The sequence below is a fragment of the Chiloscyllium plagiosum genome, unplaced genomic scaffold (genome assembly GCF_037043375.1).
Source record: "Chiloscyllium plagiosum isolate Xiang-an unplaced genomic scaffold, Cpla_swu_hap1 HiC_scaffold_49, whole genome shotgun sequence".
NCBI classification, from domain to species: domain Eukaryota; kingdom Metazoa; phylum Chordata; class Chondrichthyes; order Orectolobiformes; family Hemiscylliidae; genus Chiloscyllium; species Chiloscyllium plagiosum.
Genome location: NW_028270187.1, coordinates 1,224,330 through 1,252,111, shown reverse-complemented (window position 1 = coordinate 1,252,111; position 27,782 = coordinate 1,224,330). Strand labels below are relative to the sequence as shown.

The 27,782-nt window shown below is 57.6% G+C and overlaps 1 protein-coding gene across 5 annotated transcripts in view; it reads left to right on the top strand.

Annotated features, from left to right (window-relative positions):
* Positions 1-27,782, top strand: part of LOC148135366 (uncharacterized) — a 41,865-nt gene that overhangs the window by 1,475 nt on the left and 12,608 nt on the right. Inside the window, exons 1-4 of one of the 5 annotated variants that reach the window (XM_087984548.1) lie at positions 151-301; positions 19,798-19,995; positions 21,881-21,946; positions 26,988-27,137. In XM_087984548.1, coding sequence (XP_087840674.1) covers positions 163-301; positions 19,798-19,995; positions 21,881-21,946; positions 26,988-27,137 — 553 coding nt within the window. In that variant the 5' untranslated portion in view covers positions 151-162. Of the gene's footprint in view, positions 1-150; positions 302-19,128; positions 19,408-19,797; positions 19,996-21,880; positions 21,947-26,987; positions 27,174-27,782 lie in introns of those variants that run through there. The other 4 variants (XM_087984547.1, XM_087984550.1, XM_087984549.1 and 1 more) reach the window with 4 other exon arrangements.

Here is a 27,782-nt window from a genome sequence, read left to right as displayed (position 1 = left end):
GAGAGGGATCGGTGGGGGTGGTAAGAATGAGACTGAGCGACTGGGGGTTAGAGGGAGAGGGAAACAGAATGCAACACACACACACACACATACACAGAGAGAGAGAGAGAGAGACTGAAACAGAGAGAGAGAGACACAGACTGACAGAGAGAGACAGACAGAATGATATGGAAGGGGGTGGACAGAGTCAGAGGGAGGGTCGGAGACAGAGGAGGAAGAGAGAGAGAGAGAGAGAGAGACCTGTTCAGTTTTCATTCTGCCATCTCCGAGAAACCAGTGGGGGACCACAGATTGAAGTTAGGTCAGTGGGATTGGGGGGGGGGGGGGGGTGGGAGGAATAATTGTTGAGGAAAGGAGTCGATATGACCCAGCACGTGGATCCAGGGTGGGAGAGGGGGAAGGGATAAGTAAGACTCACATAGTGTCTGGGGTAAGGGGGGATAGTGAGACTCACAGGGTGTCTGGGGTAAGGGGGGATAGTGAGACTGACAGGGTGTCTGGGGTAAGGGGGGATAGTGAGACTCACAGGGTGTCTGGGGTAAGGGGGGATAGTGAGACTCACAGGGTGTCTGGGGTAAGGGGGGATAGTGAGACTCACAGGGTGTCTGGGGTAAGGGGGGATAGTGAGACTCACAGGGTGTCTGGGGTAAGGGGGGATAGTGAGACTCACAGGGTGTCTGGGGTAAGGGGGATAGTGAGACTCACAGGGTGTCTGGGGTAAGGGGGGATAGTGAGACTCACAGGGTGTCTGGGGTAAGGGGGGGATAGTGAGACTGACAGGGTGTCTGGGGTAAGGGGGATAGTGAGACTCACAGGGTGTCTGGGGTACGGGGGGGATAGTGAGACTCACAGGGTGTCTGGGGTAAGGGGGGATAGTGAGACTCACAGGGTGTCTGGGGTATGGGGGGGATAGTGAGACTCACAGGGTGTCTGGGGTAAGGGGGGATAGTGAGACTCACAGGGTGTCTGGGGTAAGGGGGGATAGTGAGACTGACAGGGTGTCTGGGGTAAGGGGGGATAGTGAGACTGACAGGGTGTCTGGGGTAAGGGGGGATAGTGAGACTGACAGGGTGTCTGGGGTAAGGGGGGATAGTGAGACTCACAGGGTGTCTGGGGTAAGGGGGGATAGTGAGACTCACAGGGTGTCTGGGGTAAGGGGGGATAGTGAGACTCACAGGGTGTCTGGGGTAAGGGGGGATAGTGAGACTGACAGGGTGTCTGGGATATGGGGGGGATAGTGAGACTGACAGGGTATCTGGGGTAAGGGGGGATAGTGAGACTCACAGGGTGTCTGGGGTACGGGGGGATAGTGAGACTGACAGGGTGTCTGGGGTAAGGGGGGATAGTGAGACTCACCGGGTGTCTGGGGTGTGGGGGGATAGTGAGACTCACAGGGTGTCTGGGGTAAGGGGGGATAGTGAGACTCACAGGGTGTCTGGGGTGTGGGGGGATAGTGAGATTCACAGGGTGTCTGGGGTACGGGGGGGATAGTGAGACTCACAGGGTGTCTGGGGTAAGGGGGGGATAGTGAGACTCACAGGGTGTCTGGGGTAAGGGGGGATAGTGAGACTCACAGGGTGTCTGGGGTAAGGGGGGATAGTGAGATTCACAGGGTGTCTGGGGTGTGGGGGGATAGTGAGACTCACAGGGTGTCTGGGGTAAGGGGGGGATAGTGAGACTCACCGGGTGTCTGGGGTAAGGGGGGATAGTGAGACTCACAGGGTGTCTGGGGTGTGGGGGGATAGTGAGACTCACAGGGTGTCTGGGGTAAGGGGGAGATAGTGAGACTGACAGGGTGACTGGGGTAAGGGGGGATAGTGGGATTCACAGGGTGTCTGGGGTACGGGGGGATACTGAGACTCACAGGGTGTCTGGGGTAAGGGGGGATAGTGAGACTCACAGGGTGTCTGGGGTAAGGGGGGATAGTGAGACTCACAGGGTGTCTGGGGTACGGGGGGATACTGAGACTCACAGGGTGTCTGGGGTACGGGGGGATAGTGAGACTGACAGGGTGTCTGGGGTAAGGGGGGATAGTGAGACTCACAGGGTGTCTGGGGTACGGGGGGATAGTGAGACTGACAGGGTGTCTGGGGTAAGGGGGGATAGTGAGACTCACAGGGTGTCTGGGGTATGGGGGGGATAGTGAGACTCACAGGGTGTCTGGGGTAAGGGGGGATAGTGGGATTCACAGGGTGTCTGGGTTAAGGGGGGATAGTGAGACTCACAGGGTGTCTGGGGTACGGGGGGGATAGTGAGACTGACACGGTGTCTGGGGTATGGGGGGGATAGTGAGACTCACAGGGTGTCTGGGGTAAGGGGGGATAGTGGGATTCACAGGGTGTCTGGGTTAAGGGGGGATAGTGAGACTCACAGGGTGTCTGGGGTACGGGGGGGATAGTGAGACTGACAGGGTGTCTGGGGTAAGGGGGGATAGTGAGACTCACAGGGTGTCTGGGGTAAGGGGGGATAGTGAGACTGAAAGGGAGTCTGGGGTAAGGGGGGACAGTGAGACTCACAGGGTGTCTGGGGTAAGGGGGGATAGTGAGACTCACAGGGTGTCTGGGGTGTGGGGGGATAGTGAGATTCACAGGGTGTCTGGGGTAAGGGGGGATAGAGAGACTGACAGGGTGTCTGGGGTAAGGGGGGATAGTGAGACTGAAAGGGAGTCTGGGGTAAGGGGGGATAGTGGAATTCACAGGGTGTCAGGGGTAAGGGGGGATAGTGAGACTCACAGGGTGTCTGGGGTATGGGGGGATAGTGAGACTCACAGGGTGTCTGGGGTAAGGGGGGATAGTGAGACTGACAGGGTATCTGGGGTAAGGGGGGATAGTGAGACTCACAGGGTATCTGGGGTAAGGGGGGATAGTGAGACTCACAGGGTGTCTGGGGTGTGGGGGGATAGTGAGACTCACAGGGTGTCTGGGGTATGGGGGGATAGTGAGACTCACAGGGTGTCTGGGGTAAGGGGGGATAGTGAGACTGACAGGGTGTCTGGGGTAAGGGGGGATAGTGAGACTCACAGGGTGTCTGGGCTACGGGGGGATAGTGAGACTCACAGGGTGTCTGGGGTATGGGGGGATAGTGAGACTCACAGGGTGTCTGGGGTAAGGGGGGATAGTGAGACTCACAGGGTGTCTGGGGTAAGGGGGGATAGTGAGACTCACAGGGTGTCTGGGGTAGGGGGGGATAGTGAGACTCACAGGGTGTCTGGGGTACGGGGGGATAGTGAGACTGACAGGGTGTCTGGGGTAAGGGGGAGATAGTGAGACTCACAGGGTGTCTGGGGTAAGGGGGGATAGTGAGACTCACAGGGTGTCTGGGGTATGGGGGATAGTGAGACTCACAGGGTGTCTGGGGTAAGGGGGGATAGTGAGACTCACAGGGTGTCTGGGGTAAGGGGGGATAGTGAGACTCACAGGGTGTCTGGGGTATGGGGGATAGTGAGACTCACAGGGTGTCTGGGGTAAGGGGGGATAGTGAGACTGACAGGGTGTCTGGGGTAAGGGGGGATAGTGAGACTCACAGGGTGTCTGGGGTAAGGGGGGATAGTGAGACTCACAGGGTGTCTGGGGTAGGGGGGGATAGTGAGACTCACAGGGTGTCTGGGGTAAGGGGGGATAGTGAGACTCACAGGGTGTCTGGGGTAAGGGGGGGATAGTGAGACTCACAGGGTGTCTGGGGTAAGGGGGGGATAGTGAGACTCACAGGGTGTCTGGGGTATGGGGGGGATAGTGAGACTCACAGGGTGTCTGGGGTAAGGGGGGATAGTGAGACTGACAGGGTATCTGGGGTAAGGGGGGATAGTGAGACTCAAAGGGTGTCTGGGGTACGGGGGGGATAGTGAGACTGACAGGGTATCTGGGGTATGGGGGGATAGTGAGACTCACAGGGTGTCTGGGGTAAGGGGGGGGATAGTGAGACTGACAGGGTATCTGGGGTAAGGGGGGATAGTGAGACTCACAGGGTATCTGGTGTAAGGGGGGATAGTGGAATTCACAGGGTATCTGGGGTATGGGGGGATAGTGAGACTCACAGGGTGTCTGGGGTAAGGGGGGATAGTGAGACTGACAGGGTGTCTGGGGTGTGGGGGGATAGTGAGACTGACAGGGTGTCTGGGGTAAGGGGGGATAGTGAGACTCACAGGGTGTCTGGGGTGTGGGGGGATAGTGAGACTGACAGGGTGTCTGGGGTAAGGGGGGATAGTGAGACTCACAGGGTGTCTGGGGTAAGGGGGAGATAGTGAGACTCACAGGGTGTCTGGGGTGTGGGGGGATAGTGAGACTGACAGGGTGTCTGGGGTAAGGGGGGATAGTGAGACTCACAGGGTGTCTGGGGTAAGGGGGAGATAGTGAGACTCACAGGGTGTCTGGGGTGTGGGGGGATAGTGAGACTGACAGGGTGTCTGGGGTAAGGGGGGATAGTGAGACTCACAGGGTGTCTGGGGTAAGGGGGGATAGTGAGACTCACAGGGTGTCTGGGCTACGGGGGGATAGTGAGACTCACAGGGTGTCTGGGGTACGGGGGGATAGTGAGACTGACAGGGTGTCTGGGGTAAGGGGGGATAGTGAGACTCACAGGGTGTCTGGGGTACGGGGGGGATAGTGAGACTGACAGGGTGTCTGGGGTAAGGGGGGATAGAGAGACTGACAGGGTGTCTGGGGTAAGGGGGGATAGAGAGACTGACAGGGTGTCTGGGGTAAGGGGGGATAGTGAGACTGACAGGGTGTCTGGGGTAAGGGGAGATAGTGAGACTCACAGGGTGTCTGGGGTATGGGGGGGGATAGTGAGACTGACAGGGTGTCTGGGGTAAGGGGGGATAGAGAGACTGACAGGGTGTCTGGGGTAAGGGGAGATAGTGAGACTCACAGGGTGTCTGGGGTATGGGGGGGGATAGTGAGACTGACAGGGTGTCTGGGGTAAGGGGGGATAGAGAGACTGACAGGGTGTCTGGGGTAAGGGGGGATAGTGAGACTGACAGGGTGTCTGGGGTAAGGGGGGATAGTGAGACTCAAAGGGTGTCTGGGGTGTGGGGGGATAGTGAGATTCACAGGGTGTCTGGGGTAAGGGGGGATAGTGAGACTCACAGGGTGTCTGGGGTATGGGGGGATAGTGAGACTCACCGGGTGTCTGGGGTAAGGGGGGATAGTGAGACTCACAGGGTGTCTGGGGTATGGGGGGATAGTGAGACTCACAGGGTGTCTGGGGTACGGGGGGATAGTGAGACTGACAGGGTGTCTGGGGTAAGGGGGGATAGTGAGACTCACAGGGTGTCTGGGGTAAGGGGGGATAGTGAGACTCACAGGGTGTCTGGGGTGTGGGGGGATAGTGAGACTCACAGGGTGTCTGGGGTAAGGGGGGATAGTGAGACTCACAGGGTGTCTGGGGTATGGGGGGATAGTGAGACTCACAGGGTGTCTGGGGTACGGGGGGGGATAGTGAGACTCACAGGGTGTCTGGGGTAAGGGGGGATAGTGAGACTCACAGGGTGTCTGGGGTACGGGGGGGATAGTGAGATTCACAGGGTGTCTGGGGTAAGGGGGGATAGTGAGACTCACAGGGTGTCTGGGGTAAGGGGGGATAGTGAGACTCACAGGGTATCTGGGGTAAGGGGGGATAGTGAGACTGACAGGGTATCTGGGGTAAGGGGGGATAGTGAGACTCACAGGGTGTCTGGGGTAAGGGGGGATAGTGAGACTCACAGGGTGTCTGGGGTACGGGGGGGATAGTGAGACTCACAGGGTACCTGGGGTACGGGGGGGATAGTGAGACTGACAGGGTGTCTGGGGTGTGGGGGGGATAGTGAGACTGACAGGGTCTCTGGGATATGGGGGGATAGTGAGACTCACAGGGTGTCTGGGGTAAGGGGGGATAGTGAGACTGACAGGGTGTCTGGGGTATGGGGGGGATAGTGAGACTCACAGGGTGTCTGGGGTAAGGGGGGATAGTGAGACTCACAGGGTGTCTGGGGTAAGGGGGGATAGTGAGACTCACAGGGTGTCTGGGGTACGGGGGGGATAGTGAGACTGACAGGGTGTCTGGGGTGTGGGGGGGATAGTGAGACTGACAGGGTCTCTGGGATATGGGGGGATAGTGAGACTCACAGGGTGTCTGGGGTACGGGGGGATAGTGAGACTCACAGGGTGTCTGGGGTACGGGGGGATAGTGAGATTCACAGGGTGTCTGGGGTAAGGGGGGATAGTGAGACTCACAGGGTGTCTGGGATATGGGGGGATAGTGAGACTGACAGGGTGTCTGGGGTACGGGGGGATAGTGAGATTCACAGGGTGTCTGGGGTAAGGGGGGATAGTGAGACTCACAGGGTGTCTGGGGTAAGGGGGGATAGTGAGACTCACAGGGTGTCTGGGGTACGGGGGGATAGTGAGATTCACAGGGTGTCTGGGGTGTGGGGGGATAGTGAGACTCACAGGGTGTCTGGGGTAAGGGGGGATAGTGAGACTCACAGGGTGTCTGGGGTACGGGGGGATAGTGAGATTCACAGGGTGTCTGGGGTAAGGGGGGATAGTGAGACTCACAGGGTGTCTGGGGTAAGGGGGGATAGTGAGACTCACAGGGTGTCTGGGGTAAGGGGGGATAGTGAGATTCACAGGGTGTCTGGGGTAAGGGGGGATAGTGAGACTGACAGGGTGTCTGGGATATGGGGGGGATAGTGAGATTCACAGGGTGTCTGGGGTAAGGGGAGATAGTGAGACTGACAGGGTGTCTGGGGTACGGGGGGGATAGTGAGACTCACAGGGTGTCTGGGGTAAGGGGGGATAGTGAGACTCACAGGGTGTCTGGGGTAAGGGGGGATAGTGAGACTCACAGGGTGTCTGGGGTAAGGGGGGATAGTGAGATTCACAGGGTGTCTGGGGTAAGGGGGGATAGTGAGACTGACAGGGTGTCTGGGATATGGGGGGGATAGTGAGATTCACAGGGTGTCTGGGGTAAGGGGAGATAGTGAGACTGACAGGGTGTCTGGGGTACGGGGGGGATAGTGAGATTCACAGGGTGTCTGGGGTAAGGGGGGATAGTGAGACTGACAGGGTGTCTGGGGTAAGGGGGGATAGTGAGACTCACAGGGTGTCTGGGGTATGGGGGGATAGTGAGACTGACAGGGTGTCTGGGGTAAGGGGGGATAGTGAGACTCACAGGGAGTCTGGGGTATGGGGGGATAGTGAGACTCACAGGGTGTCTGGGGTATGGGGGGATAGTGAGACTGACAGGGTGTCTGGGGTAAGGGGGGATAGTGAGACTCACAGGGTGTCTGGGGTAAGGGGGGATAGTGAGACTCACAGGGTGTCTGGGGTAAGGGGGGGATAGTGAGACTCACAGGGTGTCTGGGGTATGGGGGGGATAGTGAGATTCACAGGGTGTCTGGGGTAAGGGGGGATAGTGAGATTCACAGGGTGTCTGGGGTAAGGGGGGATAGTGAGACTCACCGGGTGTCTGGGGTATGGGGGGATAGTGAGACTCACAGGGTGTCTGGGGTAAGGGGGGATAGTGAGACTCACAGGGTGTCTGGGGTAAGGGGGGATAGTGAGACTGACAGGGTGTCTGGGGTAAGGGGGGATAGTGAGACTCACAGGGAGTCTGGGGTATGGGGGGATAGTGAGACTCACAGGGTGTCTGGGGTATGGGGGGATAGTGAGACTGACAGGGTGTCTGGGGTAAGGGGGGATAGTGAGACTCACAGGGAGTCTGGGGTATGGGGGGATAGTGAGACTCACAGGGTGTCTGGGGTATGGGGGGATAGTGAGACTGACAGGGTGTCTGGGGTAAGGGGGGATAGTGAGACTCACAGGGTGTCTGGGGTAAGGGGGGATAGTGAGACTCACAGGGTGTCTGGGGTAAGGGGGGATAGTGAGACTCACAGGGTGTCTGGGGTAAGGGGGGATAGTGAGACTCACAGGGTGTCTGGGGTAAGGGGGGATAGTGAGATTCACAGGGTGTCTGGGGTAAGGGGGGATAGTGAGACTGACAGGGTATCTGGGGTAAGGGGGGATAGTGAGATTCACAGGGTGTCTGGGGTACGGGGGGGATAGTGAGACTCACAGGGTATCTGGGGTAAGGGGGGATAGTGAGATTCACAGGGTGTCTGGGGTAAGGGGGGGATAGTGAGACTCACCGGGTGTCTGGGGTGTGGGGGGATAGTGAGATTCACAGGGTGTCTGGGGTAAGGGGGGGATAGTGAGACTCACCGGGTGTCTGGGGTAAGGGGGAATAGTGAGATTCACAGGGTGTCTGGGATATGGGGGGGATAGTGAGACTCACAGGGTGTCTGGGGTACGGGGGGGATAGTGAGACTCACAGGGTGTCTGGGGGATGGGGGGGATAGTGAGATTCACAGGGTATCTGGGGTATGGGGGGGATAGTGAGACTCACAGGGTATCTGGGGTATGGGGGGGATAGTGAGACTCACAGGGTATCTGGGGTATGGGGGGGATAGTGAGACTCACAGGGTATCTGGGGTATGGGGGGGATAGTGAGACTCACAGGGTGTCTGGGGTATGGGGGGATAGTGAGACTCACAGGGTGTCTGGGGTAAGGGGGGATAGTGAGACTCACAGGGTGTCTGGGGTAAGGGGGGATAGTGAGACTCACAGGGTGTCTGGTGTATGGGGAGGATAGTGAGACTCACAGGGTATCTGGGGTATGGGGGGATAGTGAGACTCAAAGGGTGTCTGGGGTATGGGGGGGATAGTGAGACTCACAGGGTGTCTGGGGTATGGGGGGATAGTGAGACTCAAAGGGTGTCTGGGGTATGGGGGGGATAGTGAGACTCACAGGGTGTCTGGGGTAAGGGGGGATAGTGAGACTGACAGGGTGTCTGGGGTATGGGGGGGGATAGTGAGACTCACAGGGTGTCTGGGGTAAGGGGGGATAGTGAGACTCACAGGGTGTCTGGGGTAAGGGGGAGATAGTGAGACTCACCGGGTGTCTGGGGTAAGGGGGGATAGTGAGACTCACAGGGTGTCTGGGGTAAGGGGGGATAGTGAGACTCACAGGGTGTCTGGGGTAAGGGGGGATAGTGAGACTCACAGGGTGTCTGGGGTATGGGGGGATAGTGAGACTCACAGGGTGTCTGGGGTACGGGGGGATAGTGAGACTCACAGGGTGTCTGGGGTATGGGGGGATAGTGAGACTGACAGGGTGTCTGGGGTAAGGGGGGATAGTGAGACTCACAGGGTATCTGGGGTACGGGGGGATAGTGAGACTGACAGGGTGTCTGGGGTAAGGGGGGATAGTGAGACTCACAGGGAGTCTGGGGTATGGGGGGATAGTGAGACTCACAGGGTGTCTGGGGTATGGGGGGATAGTGAGACTGACAGGGTGTCTGGGGTAAGGGGGGATAGTGAGACTCACAGGGTGTCTGGGGTAAGGGGGGATAGTGAGACTCACAGGGTGTCTGGGGTAAGGGGGGGATAGTGAGACTCACAGGGTGTCTGGGGTATGGGGGGGATAGTGAGATTCACAGGGTGTCTGGGGTAAGGGGGGATAGTGAGATTCACAGGGTGTCTGGGGTAAGGGGGGATAGTGAGACTCACCGGGTGTCTGGGGTATGGGGGGATAGTGAGACTCACAGGGAGTCTGGGGTATGGGGGGATAGTGAGACTCACAGGGTGTCTGGGGTAAGGGGGGATAGTGAGACTGACAGGGTGTCTGGGGTAAGGGGGGATAGTGAGACTCACAGGGAGTCTGGGGTATGGGGGGATAGTGAGACTCACAGGGTGTCTGGGGTATGGGGGGATAGTGAGACTGACAGGGTGTCTGGGGTAAGGGGGGATAGTGAGACTCACAGGGAGTCTGGGGTATGGGGGGATAGTGAGACTCACAGGGTGTCTGGGGTATGGGGGGATAGTGAGACTGACAGGGTGTCTGGGGTAAGGGGGGATAGTGAGACTCACAGGGTGTCTGGGGTAAGGGGGGATAGTGAGACTCACAGGGTGTCTGGGGTAAGGGGGGATAGTGAGACTCACAGGGTGTCTGGGGTAAGGGGGGATAGTGAGACTCACAGGGTGTCTGGGGTAAGGGGGGATAGTGAGATTCACAGGGTGTCTGGGGTAAGGGGGGATAGTGAGACTGACAGGGTATCTGGGGTAAGGGGGGATAGTGAGATTCACAGGGTGTCTGGGGTATGGGGGGATAGTGAGATTCACAGGGTGTCTGGGGTAAGGGGGGATAGTGAGACTGACAGGGTGTCTGGGGTATGGGGGGATAGTGAGACTGACAGGGTGTCTGGGGTGTGGGGGGATAGTGAGACTCACAGGGTGTCTGGGGTATGGGGGGATAGTGAGACTGACAGGGTGTCTGGGGTGTGGGGGGATAGTGAGACTGACAGGGTGTCTGGGGTATGGGGGGGATAGTGAGATTCACAGGGTGTCTGGGGTAAGGGGGGATAGTGAGACTGACAGGGTATCTGGGGTAAGGGGGGATAGTGAGATTCACAGGGTGTCTGGGGTGTGGGGGGATAGTGAGATTCACAGGGTGTCTGGGGTACGGGGGGGATAGTGAGACTCACAGGGTATCTGGGGTAAGGGGGGATAGTGAGATTCACAGGGTGTCTGGGGTAAGGGGGGGATAGTGAGACTCACCGGGTGTCTGGGGTGTGGGGGGATAGTGAGATTCACAGGGTGTCTGGGGTAAGGGGGGGATAGTGAGACTCACCGGGTGTCTGGGGTAAGGGGGAATAGTGAGATTCACAGGGTGTCTGGGGTAAGGGGGGATAGTGAGACTCACAGGGTGTCTGGGGTAAGGGGGGATAGTGAGACTCACAGTGTACCTGGGGTACGGGGGGGATAGTGAGACTCACAGGGTGTCTGGGGGATGGGGGGGATAGTGAGATTCACAGGGTATCTGGGGTATGGGGGGGATAGTGAGACTCACAGGGTATCTGGGGTATGGGGGGGATAGTGAGACTCACAGGGTATCTGGGGTATGGGGGGGATAGTGAGACTCACAGGGTATCTGGGGTATGGGGGGGATAGTGAGACTCACAGGGTGTCTGGGGTATGGGGGGATAGTGAGACTCACAGGGTGTCTGGGGTATTGGGGGATAGTGAGGCTCACAGGGTATCTGGGGTAAGGGGGGATAGTGAGACTCACAGGGTGTCTGGGGTAAGGGGGGATAGTGAGACTCACAGGGTGTCTGGTGTATGGGGAGGATAGTGAGACTCACAGGGTATCTGGGGTATGGGGGGATAGTGAGACTCAAAGGGTGTCTGGGGTATGGGGGGGATAGTGAGACTCACAGGGTATCTGGGGTATGGGGGGGATAGTGAGACTCACAGGGTATCTGGGGTAAGGGGGGATAGTGAGACTGACAGGGTGTCTGGGGTATGGGGGGATAGTGAGACTCAAAGGGTGTCTGGGGTATGGGGGGGATAGTGAGACTGACAGGGTGTCTGGGGTAAGGGGGGATAGTGAGACTGACAGGGTGTCTGGGGTATGGGGGGGGATAGTGAGACTCACAGGGTGTCTGGGGTAAGGGGGGATAGTGAGACTCACAGGGTGTCTGGGGTAAGGGGGGATAGTGAGACTCACAGGGTGTCTGGGGTACGGGGGGGATAGTGAGACTCACAGGGTGTCTGGGGTAAGGGGGGATAGTGAGACTGACAGGGTGTCTGGGGTAAGGGGGGATAGTGAGACTCACAGGGTGTCTGTGGTAAGGGGGGATAGTGAGACTCACAGGGTGTCTGGGGTAAGGGGGGATAGTGAGACTCACAGGGTGTCTGGGGTAAGGGGGGATAGTGAGATTCACAGGGTGTCTGGGGTAAGGGGGGATAGTGAGACTCACAGGGTGTCTGTGGTAAGGGGGGATAGTGAGACTCACAGGGTGTCTGGGGTAAGGGGGAGATAGTGAGACTCACCGGGTGTCTGGGGTAAGGGGGGATAGTGAGACTCACAGGGTGTCTGGGGTAAGGGGGGATAGTGAGACTCACAGGGTGTCTGGGGTAAGGGGGGATAGTGAGACTCACAGGGTGTCTGGGGTACGGGGGGATAGTGAGACTCACAGGGTGTCTGGGGTAAGGGGGGATAGTGGGATTCACAGGGTGTCTGGGGTAAGGGGGGATAGTGAGACTGACAGGGTACCTGGGGTACGGGGGGGATAGTGAGACTCAAAGGGTGTCTGGGGTATGGGGGGATAGTGAGACTGACAGGGTGTCTGGGGTATGGGGGGGATAGTGAGACTCACAGGGTGTCTGGGGTAAGGGGGGATAGTGAGACTCACAGGGTGTCTGGGGTAAGGGGGATAGTGAGACTCACAGGGTGTCTGGGGTAAGGGGGGATAGTGAGACTCACAGGGTGTCTGGGGTAAGGGGGGATAGTGAGACTGACAGGGTGTCTGGGGTATGGGGGGGATAGTGAGACTGACAGGGTGTCTGGGATATGGGGGGATAGTGAGACTCACAGGGTGTCTGGGGTATGGGGGGGATAGTGAGACTCACAGGGTGTCTGGGGTATGGGGGGGATAGTGAGACTCACAGGGTGTCTGGGGTATGGGGGGGATAGTGAGACTGACAGGGTGTCTGGGATATGGGGGGATAGTGAGACTCACAGGGTGTCTGGGGTATGGGGGGGATAGTGAGACTCACAGGGTGTCTGGGGTAAGGGGGAGATAGTGAGACTGACAGTGTGTCTGGGGTATGGGGGGGATAGTGAGACTCACAGGGTGTCTGGGGTAAGGGGGGATAGTGAGACTCACAGGGTGTCTGGGGTACGGGGGGATAGTGAGACTCACAGGGTGTCTGGGGTAAGGGGGGATAGTGGGACTCACAGGGTATCTGGGGTAAGGGGGGATAGTGGGATTCACAGGTTGTCTGGGGTGTGGGGGGATAGTGAGACTCACAGGGTGTCTGGGGTATGGGGGGATAGTGAGACTGACAGGGTGTCTGGGGTAAGGGGGGATAGTGAGACTCACAGGGTGTCTGGGGTATGGGGGGGATAGTGAGACTCACAGGGTGTCTGGGGTAAGGGGGGATAGTGAGACTCACAGGGTGTCTGGGGTATGGGGGGATAGTGAGACTCACAGGGTGTCTGGGGTATGGGGGGGATAGTGAGACTCACAGGGTGTCTGGGGTATGGGGGGATAGTGAGACTGACAGGGTGTCTGGGGTAAGGGGGGATAGTGAGACTCACCGGGTGTCTGGGGTAAGGGGGGATAGTGAGACTCACAGGGTGTCTGGGGTATGGGGGGATAGTGAGACTCACAGGGTGTCTGGGGTAAGGGGGGATAGTGAGACTCACAGGGTGTCTGGGGTACGGGGGGATAGTGAGACTCACAGGGTGTCTGGGGTAAGGGGGGATAGTGGGACTCACAGGGTATCTGGGGTACGGGGGGGATAGTGAGACTCACAGGGTGCCTGGGGTATGGGGGGGATAGTGAGACTCACAGGGTGTCTGGGGTAAGGGGGGATAGTGAGACTCACAGGGTGTCTGGGGTAAGGGGGGATAGTGAGACTCACAGGGTGTCTGGGGTAAGGGGGGATAGTGAGACTCACAGGGTGTCTGGGGTAAGGGGGGATAGTGAGACTCACAGGGTGTCTGGGGTATGGGGGGGATAGTGAGACTCACAGGGTGTCTGGGGTATGGGGGGGATAGTGAGACTCACAGGGTGTCTGGGGTATGGGGGGGATAGTGAGACTCACAGGGTGTCTGGGGTAAGGGGGGATAGTGAGACTGACAGGGTGTCTGGGGTAAGGGGGGATAGTGAGACTGACAGGGTGTCTGGGGTATGGGGGGATAGTGAGACTCACCGGGTGTCTGGGGTAAGGGGGGATAGTGAGACTCACAGGGTGTCTGGGGTAAGGGGGGATAGTGAGACTCACAGGGTGTCTGGGGTAAGGGGGGATAGTGAGACTCACAGGGTGTCTGGGGTATGGGGGGGATAGTGAGACTCACAGGGTGTCTGGGGTATGGGGGGGATAGTGAGACTCACAGGGTGTCTGGGGTAAGGGGGGATAGTGAGACTCACAGGGTATCTGGGGTACGGGGGGGATAGTGAGACTGACAGGGTGTCTGGGGTAAGGGGGGATAGAGAGACTGACAGGGTGTCTGGGGTAAGGGGGTGATAGTGAGACTGACAGGGTGTCTGGGGTATGGGGGGATAGTGAGACTCACAGGGTGTCTGGGGTAAGGGGGTGATAGTGAGACTCACAGGGTATCTGGGGTAAGGGGGGATAGTGAGACTGACAGGGTGTCTGGGGTAAGGGGGGATAGTGAGACTCACAGGGTATCTGGGGTAAGGGGGGATAGTGAGACTGACAGGGTGTCTGGGGTAAGGGGGGATAGTGAGACTCACAGGGTGTCTGGGGTAAGGGGGGATAGTGAGACTCACAGGGTGTCTGGGGTAAGGGGGGATAGTGAGACTCACAGGGTGTCTGGGGTAAGGGGGGATAGTGAGACTCACAGGGTGTCTGGGGTATGGGGGGGGATAGTGAGACTCACAGGGTATCTGGGGTAAGGGGGGGATAGTGAGACTGACAGGGTGTCTGGGGTAAGGGGGGGATAGTGAGACTCACAGGGTGTCTGGGGTAAGGGGGGATAGTGAGACTCACAGGGTGTCTGGGGTAAGGGGGGGATAGTGAGACTCACAGGGTGTCTGGGGTAAGGGGGGATAGTGAGACTCACAGGGTGTCTGGGGTAAGGGGGGATAGTGAGACTCACAGGGTGTCTGGGGTATGGGGGGGATAGTGAGACTCACAGGGTGTCTGGGGTATGGGGGGGATAGTGAGACTCACAGGGTGTCTGGGGTATGGGGGGGATAGTGAGACTGACAGGGTGTCTGGGGTAAGGGGGGATAGTGAGACTCACAGGGTGTCTGGGGTAAGGGGGGATAGTGAGACTCACAGGGTGTCTGGGGTAAGGGGGGATAGTGAGACTGACAGGGTGTCTGGGGTATGGGGGGATAGTGAGACTCACAGGGTGTCTGGGGTACGGGGTGGGATAGTGAGACTGACAGGGTGTCTGGGGTAAGGGGGGATAGTGAGACTGACAGGGTGTCTGGGGTAAGGGGGGATAGTGAGACTCACAGGGTGTCTGGGGTAAGGGGGGATAGTGAGACTCACAGGGTGTCTGGGGTAAGGGGGGATAGTGAGACTGACAGGGTGTCTGGGGTAAGGGGGGATAGTGAGACTCACAGGGTGTCTGGGGTAAGGGGGAGATAGTGAGACTGACAGGGTGTCTGGGGTAAGGGGGGATAGTGAGACTCACAGGGTGTCTGGGGTGTGGGGGGATAGTGAGACTCACAGGGTGTCTGGGGTAAGGGGGGATAGTGAGACTCACAGGGTGTCTGGGGTAAGGGGGGATAGTGAGACTCACAGGGTGTCTGGGGTAAGGGGGGATAGTGAGACTGACAGGGTGTCTGGGGTAAGGGGGGATAGTGAGACTCACAGGGTGTCTGGGGTAAGGGGGAGATAGTGAGACTGACAGGGTGTCTGGGGTAAGGGGGGATAGTGAGACTCACAGGGTGTCTGGGGTAAGGGGGGATAGTGAGACTGACAGGGTGTCTGGGGTAAGGGGGGATAGTGAGATTCACAGGGTGTCTGGGGTAAGGGGGGATAGTGAGACTGACAGGGTGTCTGGGGTAAGGGGGGATAGTGGGATTCACAGGGTGTCTGGGGTGTGGGGGGATAGTGAGATTCACAGGGTGTCTGGGGCAAGGGGGGATAGTGAGACTGACAGGGTGTCTGTGGTAAGGGGGGATAGTGAGACTCACAGGGTGTCTGGGGTGTGGGGGGATAGTGAGACTGACAGGGTGTCTGGGGTAAGGGGGGATAGTGAGACTCACAGGGTGTCTGGGGTAAGGGGGGATAGTGAGACTGACAGGGTGTCTGGGGTAAGGGGGGATAGTGAGACTCACAGGGTGTCTGGGGTAAGGGGGAGATAGTGAGACTGACAGGGTGTCTGGGGTAAGGGGGGATAGTGAGATTCACAGGGTGTCTGGGGTAAGGGGGGATAGTGAGACTGACAGGGTGTCTGGGGTAAGGGGGGATAGTGAGACTGACAGAGTGTCTGGGGTATGGGGGGATAGTGAGACTGACAGGGTGTCTGGGGTAAGGGGGGATAGTGGGATTCACAGGGTGTCTGGGGTGTGGGGGGATAGTGAGATTCACAGGGTGTCTGGGGCAAGGGGGGATAGTGAGACTGACAGGGTGTCTGTGGTAAGGGGGGATAGTGAGACTCACAGGGTGTCTGGGGTGTGGGGGGATAGTGAGACTGACAGGGTGTCTGGGGTAAGGGGGGATAGTGGGATTCACAGGGTGTCTGGGGTGTGGGGGGATAGTGAGATTCACAGGGTGTCTGGGGTAAGGGGGGATAGTGAGACTCACAGGGTGTCTGGGGTACGGGGGGGATAGTGAGACTCACAGGGTGTCTGGGGTATGGGGGGATAGTGAGACTCACAGGGTGTCTGGGGTATGGGGGGATAGTGAGACTCACAGGGTGTCTGGGGTAAGGGGGGATAGTGAGATTCACAGGGTGTCGGGGATATGGGGGGGATAGTGAGACTCACAGGGTGTCTGGGGTAAGGGGGTTAGTGAGATTCACAGGGTGTCTGGGGTATGGGGGGGATAGTGAGACTCACAGGGTGTCTGGGGTAAGGGGGGATAGTGAGATTCACAGGGTGTCGGGGATATGGGGGGGATAGTGAGACTCACAGGGTGTCTGGGGTAAGGGGGGATAGTGAGACTGACAGGGTATCTGGGGTAAGGGGGGATAGTGAGACTCACAGGGTGTCTGGGGTTCCGGGTGGATAGTGAGACTGACAGGGTGTCTGGGGTAAGGGGGGATAGTGAGACTCACAGGGTGTCTGGGGTAAGGGGGGATAGTGAGACTCACAGGGTGTCTGGGGTAAGGGGGGATAGTGAGACTCACAGGGTGTCTGGGGTAAGGGGGTATAGTGAGACTCACAGGGTGTCTGTGGTAAGGGGGGATAGTGAGACTCACAGGGTGTCTGGGGTGTGGGGGGATAGTGAGACTCACAGGGTGTCTGGGGTAAGGGGGTATAGTGAGACTGACAGGGTGTCTGGGGTAAGGGGGGATAGTGAGATTCACAGGGTGTCTGGGGTATGGGGGGATAGAGAGACTGACAGGGTATCTGCGGTATGGGGGGATAGTGAGACTCACAGGGTGTCTGGGGTAAGGGGGGATAGTGAGACTCACAGGGTGTCTGGGGTAAGGGGGGATAGTGAGACTCACAGGGTGTCTGGGGTATGGGGGGATAGTGAGACTGACAGGGTATCTGGGGTAAGGGGGGATAGTGAGACTGACAGGGTGTCTGGGGTACGGGGGGGATAGTGAGACTCACAGGGTGTCTGGGGTAAGGGGGGATAGTGAGACTCACAGGGTGTCTGGGGTAAGGGGGGATAGTGAGACTGACAGGGTGTCTGGGGTAAGGGGGGATAGTGAGACTGACAGGGTGTCTGGGGTAAGGGGGGATAGTGAGACTCACAGGGTGTCTGGGGTAAGGGGGGATAGTGAGACAACAGGGTGTCTGGGGTAAGGGGGGATAGTGAGACTCACAGGGTGTCTGGGGTACGGGGGGATAGTGAGACTGACAGGGTGTCTGGGGTAAGGGGGGATAGTGAGACTCACAGGGTGTCTGGGGTAAGGGGGGATAGTGAGACTCACAGGGTGTCTGGGGTAAGGGGGGATAGTGAGACTCACAGGGTGTCTGGGGTAAGGGGGATAGTGAGACTCACAGGGTGTCTGGGGTACGGGGGGGATAGTGAGACTCACAGGGTGTCTGGGGTACGGGGGGGATAGTGAGACTCACCGGGTGTCTGGGGTAAGGGGGGATAGTGAGACTCACAGGGTGTCTGGGGTAAGGGGGGATAGTGAGACTGACAGGGTGTCTGGGGTAAGGGGGATAGTGAGACTCACAGGGTGTCTGGGATATGGGGGGATAGTGAGACTCACAGGGTGTCTGGGGTAAGGGGGGATAGTGAGACTCACAGGGTGTCTGGGGTAAGGGGGAGATAGTGAGACTGACAGGGTGTCTGGGGTATGGGGGATAGTGAGACTCACAGGGTGTCTGGGGTAAGGGGGGATAGTGAGACTCACAGGGTATCTGGGATATGGGGGGGATAGTGAGACTCACAGGGTGTCTGGGGTAAGGGGGGATAGTGAGACTCACAGGGTGTCTGGGATATGGGGGGATAGTGAGACTCACAGGGTGTCTGGGGTAAGGGGGGATAGTGAGACTCACAGGGTGTCTGGGGTAAGGGGGAGATAGTGAGACTGACAGGGTGTCTGGGGTATGGGGGATAGTGAGACTGACAGGGTGTCTGGGGTATGGGGGATAGTGAGACTGACAGGGTGTCTGGGGTATGGGGGGGATAGTGAGACTCACAGGGTGTCTGGGGTAAGGGGGGATAGTGAGACTCACAGGGTGTCTGGGATATGGGGGGATAGTGAGACTGACAGGGTGTCTGGGGTAAGGGGGGATAGTGAGACTCACAGGGTGTCTGGGGTAAGGGGGGATAGTGAGGCTCACAGGGTGTCTGGGGTATGGGGGGGATAGTGAGACTCACAGGGTGTCTGGGGTAAGGGGGGATAGTGAGACTCACAGGGTGTCTGGGATATGGGGGGATAGTGAGACTCACAGGGTGTCTGGGGTAAGGGGGGATAGTGAGACTGACAGGGTGTCTGGGGTAAGGGGGGATAGTGAGACTCACAGGGTGTCTGGGGTAAGGGGGGATAGTGAGACTCACAGGGTGTCTGGGGTAAGGGGGGGATAGTGAGACTCACAGGGTATCTGGGATATGGGGGGGATAGTGAGACTGACAGGGTGTCTGGGGTAAGGGGGGATAGTGAGACTCACAGGGTGTCTGGGGTATGGGGGGGATAGTGAGACTCACAGGGTGTCTGGGGTAAGGGGGGATAGTGAGACTCACAGGGTGTCTGGGGTAAGGGGGGATAGTGAGACTCACAGGGTGTCTGGGGTATGGGGGGGATAGTGAGACTCACAGGGTGTTGAATGGCTTCTTGTTCCCATGTAACAGGCTGAAGAAGGGGGGCTGAATGGCCTCCAGTTCCTGTGTAATTTGCTGGAGGAGGGCTGTGTGTTTCTCTTTCTCTCTCTCTCTCTCTCTCTCTCTCTCTCTATCTATCTATCTAGCTTTCTCTTTCTCCTTCCGTTTCGGTTTCACTCTGTATTGTGTTTAACGTTGTGCTCCTGTTGAGGCAAGATCTCTGGGAAAATTACCAGGAGACAGAAAATTCTTCACCAAGTTGAACTTTGATTTGCAAATCCAAGCTGTGGCAATATCAGGAACCTGTCTCTCCTGTCTGTCCAATCACCTCACGGAGCCTCTTATCTTTATAAAGTTAAAAATCACATAACACCAGGTTATAGCCCAACTGGTTTAATTGGAAGCACTCGCTTTCGGAGCACTGCTCCTTTATCAGGTAAATTGCTTCCAATTAAACCTGTTGGACTATATCCTGTGATTTTTGGCTTTGTACACCCCAGCCCAACACCGACATCTCCAAACCTTCGGTTTTTACTGCCCTAGTTCCTGTGCTTACCTGGTGCATAACCAATCATACTAACCAATTCTAAACTCATCATCTTCTGCCACACTGGTCTGCTGCTTACACTTAACCTACCATCTTACATCACCACCATCTTTAACATTAGTTTATCTATCACGTGATTTAACTAGCCTGTTAAAGTGTGCTCCCATTATCTGTTACCTGAGCCTTCTAACATAATCCTGTGCATGCATTATACTGCTAAATTAACTATGTAACTGCCAAATTAACTTCCATATATTCCATACTCCCTCCTTTACACAGACCTGCGTCAGAGGATCATGGTGTGTCTGCAGTGGTCCAGCAGGAAGTCAGCCATCGCCCTAGCTCAGGAATTACATCAGCCAAAAGCAAGCGTCCAGCGCTGTTTGTATCAGCTGGAGAGTCAAGGGCAGATAAAGAAGGCAGATGACAAGCACTGGATGTTGTGTGGAGAAACCACGGACGATACAACTCCCACACGTATGTACTGCCAGACATTTACTCAGATCTGAAGCACCCTACACTGAGCACAGAATCCAGACTCCCACACAACTGAGGGGACGGGCTCCATCAGAGAGTCAGTGCTGAGGGAGTGCCGTACTGTCGGAGGGTCAGTGCTGAGGGAGTGCCGTACTGTCGGAGAGTCAATGCTGAGGGACTGCCGTACCGTCAGAGAGTCAGTGCTGAGGGACTGCCGTACTGTCGGAGGGTCAGTGCTGAGGGAGTGCCGTACTGTCGGAGGGTCAGTGCTGAGGGAGTGCCGTACTGTCGGAGAGTCAGTGCTGAGGGAGCGCCGCACTGTCGGAGGGTCAGTGCTGAGGGAGCGCCGCACTGTCGGAGGGTCAGTGCTGAGGGAGCGCCGCACTGTCGGAGGGTCAGTGCTGAGGGAGCGCCGCACTGTCGGAGGGTCAGTGCTGAGGGAGTGCCGTACTGTCGGAGGGTCAGTGCTGAGGGAGTGCCGTACTGTCGGAGGGTCAGTGCTGAGGGAGTGCCGTACTGTCGGAGAGTCAGTGCTGAGGGAGTGGGCACTGTCAGACGGTCAGTGCTGAGGGAGCCGGCATTGTGGGAGAGTCAGTGCTGAAGGAGTGGGCACTGTCAGACAGTCAGTGCTGAGGGAGCAGGCACTGTGGGAGGGTCAGTGCTGAGGGAGTGGGCACTGTCAGATGGTCAGTGCTGAGGGAGCGGGCACTGTCAGATGGTCAGTGCTGAGGGAGCTCCACACTATCACAGGGTCTGTACAGATGAGATGCTGCACTGTCGGAGAGTCAGTGCTGAGGGAGTGGGCACTGTTGGAGGGCCAGTGCTGAGGGAGTGCCACACTGTCGGAGGGCCAGTGCTGAGGGAGTGCCGCACTGCCGTAGGGTCAGTGCTGAGGGAGTGCCGCACTACCGCAGGGTCAGTGCTGAGGGAGCGGGCACTGCGTTAGGGTCAGTGCTGAGGTAGTGGGCACTGTCGTAGGGTCAGTGCTGAGGGAGTGCCGCACTGTCGGAGGGTCAGCGCTGAGGGAGTGGGCACTGTCGGAGGGTCAGTGCTGAGGGAGCGCCGCACTGTCGGAGGGTCAGTGCTGAGGGAGCGCCACACTGTCGGAGGGTCAGTGCTGAGGGAGTGGGCACTGTCGGAGGGTCAGTGCTGAGAGAGTGCCGCACTGTCGGAGGGTCAGTGCTGAGAGAGTGGGCACTGTTGGAGGGGCAGCACTCTGGGAATTCCGCACTGTCGGAGGGTCAGTGCTGAGAGAGTGGGCACTGTTGGAGGGGCAGCACTCTGGGAATTCCGCACTGTCGGAGGGTCAGTGCTGAGGGAGTGCCGCACTGCCGTAGGGTCAGTGCTGAGGGAGTGCCGCTCTGTCGGAGGGTCAGTGCTGAGGGAGCGGGCACTGTCGGAGGGTCAGTGCTGAGGGAGCGCCGCACTGCCGTAGGGTCAGTGCTGAGGGAGTGGGCACTGTTGGAGGGGCAGTGCTGAGGGAGTGGGCACTGTTGGAGGGGCAGTACTGAGGGAGCGCCGCACTGTCGGAGGGTCAGTGCTGAGGGAGTGCTGCACTGTCGGAGGGTCAGTGCTGAGGGAGTGGGCACTGTCGTAGGGTCATTGCTGAGGGAGTGGGCACTGTCAGAGGGTCAGTGCTGAGAGAGCGCCGCACTGTCGGAGGGTCAGTGCTGAGGGAGTGGGCACTGTCGGAGGGTCAGTGCTGAGAGAGTGGGCACTGTTGGAGGGGCAGCACTCTGGGAATGCCGCACTGTCGATGCGTGGTCACTGGGCCCCACAGATCTCCCTAACCCTGTTTGTGATTCCTACCCCCTGACACTGTGGGGGTGGGGGGGGGGGGTGGAGTTGTTACTGAAAATGCTTAAACATGTCTGACCTTCCCCAGCTACCTCGCTAGTGCCAATGAACACAATGGCTGGTCCTGTCGTGAGCCACAATGGAAATGGACTTGGTAAGTCTGATAGAGCACTGGTCTTTCTCTCTTTAATCTCTGTCCATTACTATGCCAGGGCATTGGGACAGAGATCCACTCCAATGGGTTTAATTTGCACAGTGTGGGCAGGGTTAGATCGGTCCATCAGTAGCTTGATAGATGAAATGAGATTGGATTAAACAGTATGGGAGCAGTGTTTGTTCAGAATAACCTTTTCATAAAATACTATGGTAGGATTCAAGCCTGATTCCTATCAAATTAACATAGATTGGAAGGTGATCAGGGTCCAATTGAGAAGACTGCATTTGAATATTGAGACTCACAGAGCTGGATTATAAAATTAAAATCCCTAAATATTAATTTACCTCCCTCCCTGTGAGTCACGGTCAAAGTAATTCACATCAGTTTCCCCATAAAAGGAAACCTATATGATTTTACTGAGGGAGCGGGCACTGCCTTAGGGTCAGCGCTGAGGGAGCGGGCACTCTCGTAGGGTCAGTGCTGAGGGAGCGGGCACTGTCGTAGGGTCAGTTCTGAGGGAATGGGCATTGTCAGAGGGTCAGTGCTGAGGGAACGCCGCACTGTTGTAGGGTCAGTGCTGAGGGATTGGGCACTGTCGGAGGGTCAATGCTGAGGAAGCGCCGCACTGTCGGATGGTCAGTGCTGAGGGAGAGGGCCCTGTTGTAGGGTCAGTTCTGAGGGAATGCCGCACTATTGTAGGGTCAGTGCTGAGGGATTGGGCACTGCCGTAGGGTTAGTGCTGAGGGAGTGGGCACTGCCATAGCGTCAGCGCTGAGGGAGTGGGCACTGTCGGCGGGTCAGTGCTGAGGGAGTGCCGCACTGTCGGAGGGTCAGTACTGAGGGAGCGGGCACTGCCGTAGGGTCAGTGCTGAGGGAGTGGGCACTGCTGTAGGGTCAGTGCTGAGGGAGCGGGCACTGCCGTAGGGTCAGTGCTGAGGGAGTGGTCACTGCCGTAGGGTCAGTGCTGAAGGAGTGGGCACTGCCGTAGGGTCAGGGCTGAGGGAGTGGGCACTGTTGTAGGGTCACTGCTGAGGGAGTGGGCACTGTCGTAGGGTCACTGCTGAGGGAGTGACGCACTGTCGTAGGGTCACTGCTGAGGGAGTGGGCACTGCCGTAGGGTCAGTGCTGAGGGAGCGGGCACTGCCGTAGGTTCAGTGCTGAGGGAGTGGGCACTGTCGTAGGGTCAGTGCTGAGGGAGTGGGCACTGCCGTAGGGTCAGTGCTGAGGGAGTGGGCACTGTCGTACGGTCACTGCTGAGGGAGTGGGCACTGTCGTAGGGTCACTGCTGAGGGAGTGGGCACTGCCGTAGGGTCAGTGCTGAGGGAGCGGGCACTGTCGGAGGGTCTGTGCTGAGGGAGCGGGCACTGCTGTAGGGTCAGGGCTGAGGGAGTGGGCACTGCCGTAGGGTCAGTGCTGAGGTAGTGGGCACTGTCGTAGGGTCACTGCTGAGGGAGTGGGCACTGCCGTAGGGTCAGTGCTGAGGGAGCGGGCGCTGCCGTAGGGTCAGTGCTGAGGGAGCGGGCACGGTCGGAGGGTCAGTGCTGAGGGAGCGGGCACTGTCGGAGGGTCTGTGCTGAGGGAGCACCGCACTGTCGGAGGGTCAGTTCTGAGGGAATGCCGCACTATTGTAGGGTCAGTGCTGAGGGAGCGGGCACTGCCGGCGGGTCAGTGCTGAGGGAGTGCCGCACTGTAGGAGGGTCAGTGCTGAGGGAGTGGGCACTGTCGGAGGGTCAGTGCTGAGGGAGTGGGCACTGTCGTAGGGTCACTGCTGAGGGAGTGGGCACTGCCGTAGGGTCAGTGCTGAGGGAGTGGGCACTGTCAGAGGGTCAGTACTGAGGGAGTGCCGCACTGTAGGAGTGTCAGTGCTGAGGGAGTGGGCACTGTCGGAGGGTCAGTGCTGAGGGAGTGGGCACTGTCGGAGGGTCAGTGCTGAGGGAGTGGGCACTGTCGGAGGGTCAGTGCTGAGGGAGCGGGCACTGTCGGAGGGTCTGTGCTGAGGGAGCGGGCACTGTCGGATGGTCAGTGCTGAGGGAGAGGGCCCTGTTGTAGGGTCAGTTCTGAGGGAATGCCGCACTATTGTAGGGTCTGTGCTGAGGGAGCGGGCACTGCCGTAGGGTCAGTGCTGAGGGAGCGGGCGCTGTCGGAGGGTCTGTAACAATCTGCAATGGGACCAATCCGAAGGCTCTAATTAGGCAGTTTTCCTTTAATCCCTAAAGACCCCTGCCACTTCACCGCTCCGAGAAATGACAGAATATCGTGCAGCTGAAATCACGTCACACAATTACGCCTGGCTTTCAAATTGCCGGACAGCTGCTGGGCCTTTCGGGGGATTCAGAGACATGTTCAATTGTCACTCCCCAGCTCCTATTGGAGGAGGAGGTTTTGCGATGGGGGGACGGGGGTAATGACAGGAGGGAGAGAGGAATAGAAGTGGATGGGGTGAGACTGAGAAAGCTGGGCAGAGGAGAGGCTGAGAAACTTGGGGGGGTTACACTGGGAAATTTGGGAATGTGTGACACTGAGAAAGTTGGGGGAGTGTGTGAGACTGAGAAGGCTGGGGGTGTGTGTGAGAGACTGAGAAGGCTGGGGGAGTGTGTGAGACTGAGAAGGCTGGGGGAGTGTGTGAGACTGAGAAGGCTGGGGGAGTGTGTGAGACTGAGAAGGCTGGGGGAGTGTGTGAGACTGAGAAGGCTGGGGGAGTGTGTGAGACTGAGAAGGCTGGGGGAGTGTGTGAGACTGAGAAGGCTGGGGGAGTGTGTGAGACTGAGAAGGCTGGGGGTGTGTGTGAGAGACTGAGAAGGCTGGGGGAGTGTGTGAGACTGAGAAGGCTGGGGGAGTGTGTGAGACTGAGAAGGCTGGGGGAGTGTGTGAGACTGAGAAGGCTGGGGGAGTGTGTGAGACTGAGTAGGCTGGGGGAGTGTGTGAGACTGAGAAGGCTGGGGGAGTGAGACTGAGAAGGCTGGGGGAGTGTGTGAGACTGAGAAGGCTGGGGGAGTGTGTGAGACTGAGAAGGCTGTGGGAGTGTGAGAGACTGAGAAGGCTGGGGGCGTGTGTGAGAGACTGAGAAGGCTGGGGGAGTGTGTGAGAGACTGAGAAGGCTGGGGGAGTGTGTGAGACTGAGAAGGCTGGGGGAGTGTGTGAGACTGAGTCGGCCGGGGGAGTGTGTGAGACTGAGAAGGCTGGGGGAGTGTGTGAGACTGAGTAGGCTGGGGGAGTGTGTGAGACTGAGAAGGCTGGGGGAGTGTGTGAGACTGAGAAGGCTGGGGGAGTGTGAGAGAGACTGAGAAGGCTGGGGGAGTGTGAGAGAGACTGAGAAGGCTGGGGGAGTGTGTGAGACTGAGTAGGCTGGGTGTGTGTGTGAGACTGAGAAGGCTGGGTGTGTGTGAGAGACTGAGAAGGCTGGGGATGTGTGAGACTGAGAAGGCTGGGGGAGTGTGTGAGACTGAGAAGGCTGGGGGAGTGTGTGAGACTGAGAAGGCTGGGGGAGTGTGTGAGACTGAGAAGGCTGGGGGAGTGTGTGAGACTGAGTCGGCCGGGGGAGTGTGTGAGACTGAGAAGGCTGGGTGTGTGTGAGAGACTGAGAAGGCTGGGGATGTGTGAGACTGAGAAGGCTGGGGGAGTGTGTGAGACTGAGAAGGCTGGGGGAGTGTGTGAGACTGAGAAGGCTGGGGGAGTGTGTGAGACTGAGAAGGCTGGGGGAGTGTGAGACTGAGAAGGTTAGGGGAGTGTGTGAGACTGAGAAGGCTGGGGGAGTGTGAGAGACTGAGAAGGCTGGGGGAGTGTGTGAGACTGAGAAGGCTGGGGGAGTGTGAGACTGAGAAGGTTAGGGGAGTGTGTGAGACTGAGAAGGCTGGGGGAGTGTGAGAGACTGAGAAGGCTGGGGGCGTGTGTGAGAGACTGAGAAGGCTGGGGGCGTGTGTGAGAGACTGAGAAGGCTGGGGGCGTGTGTGAGAGACTGAGAAGGCTGGGGGCGTGTGTGAGAGACTGAGAAGGCTGGGGGAGTGTGAGAGAGACTGAGAAGGTTAGGGGAGTGTGTGAGACTGAGAAGGCTGGGGGAGTGTGTGAGACTGAGTAGGCTGGGTGTGTGTGTGAGACTGAGAAGGCTGGGTGTGTGTGAGAGACTGAGAAGGCTGGGGGAGTGTGAGAGACTGAGAAGGCTGGGGGAGTGTGAGAGACTGAGAAGGCTGGGGGGGGTGAGACTGAGAAAGTTGGGGGGGTGTGAGACTGAGAAAGTTGCGTGGGTGTGAGACTGAGAAAGTTGGGGGTTGAGACTGAGAAAGTTGCGTGGGTGTGAGACTGAGAAAGTTGGGGGTTGAGACTGAGAAAGTTGCGTGGGTGTGAGACTGAGAAAGTTGGGGGTTGAGACTGAGAAAGTTGCGTGGGTGTGAGACTGAGAAAGTGGCGGGGGTGTGAGACTGAGAAAGTTGGGGGCGGGGGTGTTAGACTGAGAAAGTTGCGTGGGTGTGAGACTGAGAAAGTTGGGGGTGTGAGACTGAGAAAGTTGGGGGGTGAGACTGAGAAAGCTGGGCGTTGAGACTGAGAAAGTTGGGGGCGGGGGTGTTAGACTGAGAAAGTTGGGGGGGTGTGAGACTGAGAAAGTTGGGGGGGTGTGAGACTGAGAAAGTTGGGGGGGTGTGAGACTGAGAAAGTTGGGCGTTGAGACTGAGAAAGTTGGGCGTTGAGACTGATAAAGTTGGGGGTGGGGGTGTTAGACTGAGAAAGTGGCGTGGGTGTGAGACTGAGAAAGTTGCGTGGGTGTGAGACTGAGAAAGTTGGGCGTTGAGACTGAGAAAGTTGGGGGTGGGGGTGTTAGACTGAGAAAGTGGCGTGGGTGTGAGACTGAGAAAGTTGGGGGCGAGGGTGTTAGACTGAGAAAGTGGTGGGGGTGTGAGACTGAGAAAGTGGCGTGGGTGTGAGACTGAGAAAGTTGGGGGTGGGGGTGGTATGTTTGGGCCCACATGGGGTTGGCTCCTGAGAGTATAGCCAGCCACTGCTTGTTCACTGACGTCTCTTCACTTTCTCATCCCATCCTGCCCAGGTCCACTCGAACAGGACATTCTCAGCCAGCTGTCAAACCGGGGCTCTGTTACTGCCCTGCAGCTCGCCAGGTTCATGGGCAAAGAGTCCAAGAAGTCGGTCAACCCATCGCTGTACGCCCTCAAGAGGCAGGGCCTGGTGAGGCAGGACGGTTTGTCATGGAGCGTCCTGCCATCAAGGGAAGGAGGTGGGGGATACAGGCCCGTCCACATCCCAAGGATATCAGGAATGCCTTGGAAAGAGAGAATGGGGGAAAGGAGGGAGTGTGGGGAGGGTGAGGGATGACAAGAGACCGTTTTTATTTGATGTGTGTGTGATAGAGACAGAGAGGTCTGGGTGGGATGCTCATCTGATGGGCTGAATGGCCACCTTCCGCCCTGTGGGGGGGGAGTTGGGAAGCAGAGGGAGACACTGGGAGCGAGGGGAAAGATCGAGGGAACGTAGTGGAGTGAGGGGAGTGCGGTAACATCTCATTTCGAGGCAGGGAGTTAGTATCTGGGCCCGCCCTGTGGGAGCAGAGTCAACCAGATTTTCTCAAAAAGGATGTGGAGTGGGTGCAATGGACCAGACCAGGCCTCCTCAAAGTATTTTAAAATGGTTAGACCCTAACCATTGATTTATTTTCAATGGAAAATGTAACGTGCTGTGTTACAGATGCAATTCGATTGGTCGACGTTAAGGGAAATATAATTTATTTAAACACTATAGTTAAAATACAACTAAAGAAACAAGAGCTGAAAATAGCTTAACTCTTGAAAAACGCAACAAGTATAATAGGTGCAGTAACTATTACTAA